This window comes from Coregonus clupeaformis, chromosome 13, assembly GCF_020615455.1.
Source record: "Coregonus clupeaformis isolate EN_2021a chromosome 13, ASM2061545v1, whole genome shotgun sequence".
Lineage (NCBI taxonomy): Eukaryota > Metazoa > Chordata > Actinopteri > Salmoniformes > Salmonidae > Coregonus > Coregonus clupeaformis.
In genome coordinates this window covers 46,353,172-46,359,557 of record NC_059204.1, presented here as the reverse complement: position 1 = coordinate 46,359,557, position 6,386 = coordinate 46,353,172, and the positions used below count along the sequence as shown (strand labels likewise).

At 44.0% G+C, this 6,386-nt stretch overlaps 1 protein-coding gene across 3 annotated transcripts in view; it reads right to left on the bottom strand.

The window, feature by feature from the left end:
• The window catches only part of LOC121579622 (proto-oncogene DBL), a 14,863-nt gene extending 9,186 nt beyond the window's left edge, over positions 1–5,677 (bottom strand). For 2 of the 3 annotated variants that reach the window (XM_045224471.1, XM_045224472.1), the window contains exons 1-11: positions 5,552–5,677; positions 3,728–3,856; positions 3,326–3,442; positions 2,979–3,128; positions 2,737–2,861; positions 2,433–2,547; positions 2,216–2,335; positions 1,876–2,067; positions 1,523–1,714; positions 1,048–1,219; positions 747–832 (exon numbers count right to left, since the gene is read on the bottom strand). In XM_045224471.1, coding sequence (XP_045080406.1) covers positions 747–832; positions 1,048–1,219; positions 1,523–1,714; positions 1,876–2,067; positions 2,216–2,335; positions 2,433–2,547; positions 2,737–2,861; positions 2,979–3,128; positions 3,326–3,442; positions 3,728–3,856; positions 5,552–5,602 — 1,449 coding nt within the window. In that variant the 5' untranslated portion in view covers positions 5,603–5,677. The remainder of the gene's footprint in view (positions 1–746; positions 833–1,047; positions 1,220–1,522; positions 1,715–1,875; positions 2,068–2,215; positions 2,336–2,432; positions 2,548–2,736; positions 2,862–2,978; positions 3,129–3,325; positions 3,443–3,727; positions 3,857–5,551) is intronic. The other variant, XM_045224473.1, reaches the window with a different exon arrangement.
• Between the last annotated feature and the right edge of the window lie 709 nt (positions 5,678–6,386).

The window sequence follows — 6,386 nt, the reverse complement described above, 5'->3', positions numbered from 1 at the left end:
ATCACAAAGCCCTGACCTCAATCCTATAGAAAATGTGTGGGCAGAACTAAAAAATCGTGTGCGAGCAAGGAGGCCTACAAACCTGACTCAGTTACACCAGCTCTGTCAGGAGGTATTGGCCAAAATTCACCCAACTTATTGTGGGAAGCTTGTGGAAGGCTACCCAAAACGTTTGACCCAAGTTAAACAATTTAAAAGGCAATGCTACCAAATACTAATTGAGTGTATGTAAACTTCTGACCCACTGGGAATGTGATGAAAGAAATAAAAGCTGAAATAAATAATTCTCTCTACTATTATTCTGACATTTCACATTCTTAAATTAAAGTGGTGATCCTAACTGACCTAAGACAGGGAAGTTTTATTAGGATTAAATGTCAGGAATAGTGAAAAACTGAGTTTAAATGTATTTGGCTAAGGTGTATGTAAACTTCCGACATCAACTGTAGATAGATAGATAGATAGATAGATAGAAGACAGAGCGAGAGAGACATTTCCCCAAATTGGAAACTCTTATTCAAGGTTAGAACAGCCTCCAGGCTTCCATCATAGTGGTCAATTTAATGAGAAAAAATATATTTCACGGGCAGTTTGGTGAAACTAATCCCGTTCCAATCGTCCACTGGAAAAAACGGACATAACCAACGTTCTATAGTAATACAGGTCCTGTGCGTGTCATATACTTCATGAATGCAGTAGATCTTACAGAACCTTCTGATCTTTAGGTTTAATAACCCAACTCTCACCTTTCTAGGGCTTTTCCGAGCTGCCCTCTTGCCAGGTAAGAGGTCAAAAGAGAACCTTGAGTTGAGAACCGAGTTGAAATCTACACCTGCAGACATGAAAACGCACAGAATGATTATAGAAAATGCTATTACTTGAAGTATGAACACTCGCCCTGAGGAAGACAGGCGGAAGATTGTCCACTATCATTCTTGAAAAATATTTTCTCACACACCTAATAATCAGAGTACGAGAAGTAATTCACATTCACCGTCCGTTAGGCCTTGGTAAGAGTTGTGTGGTGGTCTATTTATGGTAACGTACTGTGTTTGGGGGAGAAGAGAGGGGATTTGCATCGGGGAGAGTGCTCAGGCCGAGGGGCCACCAGCTGGATGGGCCGCACCTGAATGTCAGCCAGCTTCCTCAGACATGCCTGTCTGTTGTGGATCATTCTCTGCATGGCAGACAGCTTCTCAGTGGCCACCCCAATCTGAGACTGAGAGAGAGAGAGAGAGAGAGAGAGATTGATAGGCATATTGGATCTGCATGAGGAAATAGACAGTTGGAAAGTGCTGGCAACAGTAGGTTGTTGATAATAATATTATAAGCTTGTGGTGGTAGTAGTATTACAGTATGTGTCATGTTTGCTGTGTTGACAGGATGTTATCATCATACAAAAGAGCTTTGGGATGAAATTATACAGTGATAATGGGATGAAATGGTACAGTATGACTTGGAGCCAGGCTGGGTGGAAAAGTGACTGACACCGAAGAACAGGCTATGGAGCAGGGATGTATACCTGTAGCTGAGGGGTCAGGATGGCCTCAAACTCCAGACTGAGGACATCAGGGCTTTGGCTCAGACACGACGGTGCCTCCTCTTGGTGTCTCTCTATATCCTGCAGCGCTCCCTGAGCTCCCTCCTTGGACTGGAACTTATCCACCAGCTGATTGGCTAAGAGGTAAGCCCCCTCGTCACACCAGCGCCGGGCCTGAAGGCAGACATAGACACACACAGACACACACACAGAGACGCATGGAAGCATGACACACTGACCATCACAGACATAACAGACTCTACAAGCTTTATGAGTGGATATGGGAGGATGGGGGTTATAATTGTGTGTGTGCGTGTGTGTGTGCGTTTGCATACCTCTTCCAGACGCAGCAGCAGGTCACGTATGCGGGTGAGGGCAGCCCGTTTGGCTCGGATGGCGGTGGTCAGCACGTCACAGTGGTGCCGCAGCTCGTTGCACCGCTGGACGATCAGGGCCAGAGCGTAGTGGTGACTGGTGGCCAGCTGGTGGCCGCGCAGGATGATGATCTGGGCACGGCCCATCTCTTCCTGACAACCACCACAATCAAAAAACCCCAGTCAAGGATCACCATCATAGTGTCCCTATCTGGAGCAGTTTACGTTTCTCTGTCAGAAATCTCATGATGTACTAGATAAGGGTTAAGTGAGAGGTTAGTTTGTGTAGTGGGACCCTGACCTGTGCACGGGTGTCCAGTGACTCCAGATCTTTTAATAGCTGTTCTGTCTGGACCACTGTCCCGCCCACTGCAGCGACCTCCTTCTCCTGACCAGACAGCTGGTCCAGGATCTCCTCCATCTGAGCAACAGCAAAAAGGAAGTTTGGCCTTTGGCACTAAATGTAGAAAATAGTACAGATTGACACTTTTCACTTTACCACTCTAAACTGACTGTACCTCATGAAAGCTCATCTCATATCTCATCAGTTGAAGGTACTGTTGCAGCTTCAGGTGATGCTTCTCAAAAAAGCCATCAAAAGCCATCTCCATGTCCCGTAGTTGGGCCAGAAGCCTGAGGAAAACAGGTGGTACACAAGCTAAAGGTCAAACACTTAAATCTATCAAAACGATAATTCCTTCAGAGCCCCATCCCATGGCAGCTACTGCAAAGACAGCCTTAGATCAATTATACTACACACAACCAATAGCATGTGAAGAAACAAATAATTGTCTGACCCATCTTTTTAAAAGTATACTGTACCTCTGTACTGTGTCCCAGTCCTGTTTGATATCTTTGTCCTCCTGTCCATCAGCTTTCGCTGCCTTGGCGGCCTCCAGGTTGGCGAGCAAGTGGCGGCCCTCCCGCATCACAGATCTGATGTCATCCTGCAATCATTGTCATTCAGTTATTCACACGACATCACAACAGCATGCACTACTATGGCCTTGCAAAGAAAGAACACTAGGAATAATTCCAAGGTTGTCATGGGAGATGTGTCTTACTTTCAGCCGCCTGTATTTGTCAGTGTGGGATTTGAGGAGGAACTCGATGGCGTCGGCCTCATCTGGTAGCTCGGTCTCAGCGAGCTCCGTGCCGAACGACTGGAGCAACTGGGCTATCTCCTTCACCGTCACAGCAAAGCTCTCAATAGCCTGCAGAGGGAGACAAATAGTCATGAATTTCTTCTACCAAAAACACTCATTTGTTATGTATAGTGCCACACTGCACATCTAGGCTGCTTTGCGGTGTAATTGTCTAGATGTTGTTGATGTGGTCAGTATTCCAACATACCAGGTCTGCATATAATTCATGTGTTGCTGTAGGTGACACTGTGGGACAGTATGTTTACCGTACGAAGGACAATCCAGTCACTATGGCAGTAATCCAGAGTTCCACCAAACTCGGAGGTCAGCTGGTTCTCATCGATGTAGCGAAGCAGGTCTGTAACTGAGCTGAGCATGACCACCTGTGGAAGAACGGAGAGTAGCAGACCAAGGGGTACAACATAAAACCACCATGACAACCAGAATCAATAATAATCACTCATCACATTACAGTAATATATCTAAGAGAGAGATTGTGGGTCACATAACCTAAGAGAGCCCTTCACAGCCCCTTATGTTGTCAGACTGTTGAAACAACTACTTCAATATTTACTGTAATCACCCAATACTGTCCCTTAACCACTGTCTGTACAGGTACTTGCTCAACATTTCAAATAAGCCTTGGTTTCATCATCTCCACTTCTTACCGGCATCTTGAGCATGAAGTCATCCTGGCTGAAGCGGAAGCCCAAGTCAGTGCCGGTGCCTGAGGGACTCTGCAGGAGGCTGGTGGGCCGCAAGACCAACACCAGGTGGAGATTCCCTGGGAAGGACATCTGCAGAAAGAAAACAGCAGGAGATGAGATAAACAGTTAAGATAATTGATATCATATCACTTTATGACCTGTGTGGTATGACTGTTGTGTCAACCTGCTCTGTTTTATGCATACTTGGTTATTGCCTCACTACTGTTCTCAAGCCGTTCTTCTTAGTTTTCATCTTACTCGGTAAGTGTGGACGTTTACAGTATTGACCCTCTTAAATCATTAGATAACTCTTACATAAGTCCTCCTTCCTATAGCACTAGACTAGTGAATAAACCTAAGTCAGCATGTTGATGTTTGGTACAAATGCAACCTATGTTGCATGGATAGATGAATGCAGAGCTATATTTTGATAAATATTTTTTACACTTGTTAAATATATGGCTCTGGATGAATGTATTGGACTCTAATTTTACCAGGATGTTCTCCTTCTGTCTTCTGGAATTTAAGTTCAGGTTCATTATAAAGGATTGCAAAACAAGTATGACTAGTAATGTCTCTACATGATGATTCAAATAAACAAATGATAGAGAAAGAGGATAAATATGGGTCAAATAGAAGCCTTCTACTATCTCTGGAATAGCAGAGAAACTCACAACATACTGCAGCACCTCCAACATCATGGAGGTGCTTAGACTCGTATTACATCCTTGTGACCTGTCAGACTCTCTTCAGATGTGTGAGGCAAATGCATCTCAGGCTCAGAACTATAAGGCCTCGACGTGAATAATGGAACTTTGCATAGGCCAATGGAGATGTACTTCCATGTACAGGCCACTATGATCCAAGGGGCAGCTTTGAGCAGCCGTGTGAATGCAAATAGATATAAGGCAAAGTCAATCTGAATGTCTGCAGGACAGGTGATCAATGAAACACACCAGTCGACATCAAGCTCATCAGCTTTCCCTCACACTCAGTCAATCCTAGTGGAGACAAGCTGAAGATTAGTTTGACCACTGCAGCACAGATCAGAAACATGCATATGAACAGAGTTTTGGCCTATTACACATCTCAAATAGACCCCTATACCATCACATAATGCATGTATTATGAAATATAGTTTTTCCTTTATTTACCAACAGCATCCATTGCAGTGCGACTGCACTGCTATGTCAGTGAAACACCTTGCTTACATGCCCTGTGGTGAACTACAGAGCAAATCCCGTACAGTAGGCTATATCAGTTATTAGCTAACTTTATGTGAATGATGCGGACTGATACATACAGACAGCTGTAGAAACGCAATTAGGCTACTGCAACAATATTTTAAGGTCATACAATATTAATGTGCTCTCTATTGATAAAGATTAAACTGATAACACCCTCCTACAACTTACACTAGGTTATATCACTCTTCAATGCCTAAAGAGCTGTTTCAACTAATGTTACAGTTGTTATCCCGCGCAAGACTTATCATACACACCATTTTGTCATTGGCATGTCCTGTCCGACCCCTCGCATCTCCAAACACATGTATAGACTTACAACTATGTAAACTATTTTTTAATTCACGCTTACTAGAACAGACAGAAACTCAAGTGTTATCCTACATTTGTGTATGCCTTAAATCGCATGCGATTTCTAGCTGATGCCGCAGTAGGGCACATCCCGGGCAAGCAGTATTCGCCTCGCTATGCTGCAATAGACAGATTCTGATTCCTAATTTGGGGAAACGTCAAAGAAATACTTCCATCGTAAACACCTTACCGCGGCCCTCCGCAAACGGGGCAGTCCCCTAAAAGGATTGGCCTCCGCCATGGTCTTAGGTTGGCCTTTTTAGGGGATATCTCCCCTTCTCGCCGCCTCACAACTTCCCTCCCTCCATCAGTACTGCGTGGGACTCTCGGCAGTAATGAGCAGCCGCAGCATCGCATTGCAGTGGCCGGGTGGGTAGCAGGTGATACGAACGAACGGCTCTTTTTGAATGGCTGTTTTTAGTGAACGTCGGGAACCGAATTGCATCGGTGAAAGAGCCGATCATTTGGCTCCCTGATTTGCATACTGCCACCGTTGCTTTTTGAGCTCCAGACATCGATTATCTGCAGATAAGTTATAAAAACAGTGTCTGTTGATGGTAATTCCTCAGTGCAGGAACTTTATAGTGAGGAGAGCGCCTCATTCTGATCCACGCTCATTTTTTCATTGTATTATTATTATTATTATTATTTTATTCATTTTTAATAATTTGGTCAGGTAAAAATATATTTGAACTCACATTTCACGATCTGACATAATGGTAGGCAACGTTTTAGGCTTTAAATTACAGATGTAATATTTTGTATAGTTTAAACTCAATTTCTAAGCACTATGAGCCAAATGAACGGCTCTTTTAGGTGAAAGGAGCCAAATGATCCCGCTCACCGAAAAGACTCGGAATTCCCATCACTAGGAACATGCAGCGCTATCTGTCTGCAACACCTTGAACGCACTTGCTTCCGCTCAGAATAGGGGTGTGTCAGTGTCACTGTCACGCGCATTTCACCTCAACCGCAAAATCTAATTCATGTAAATATTATTTAATTATGTCCTTTATTATTTTCTA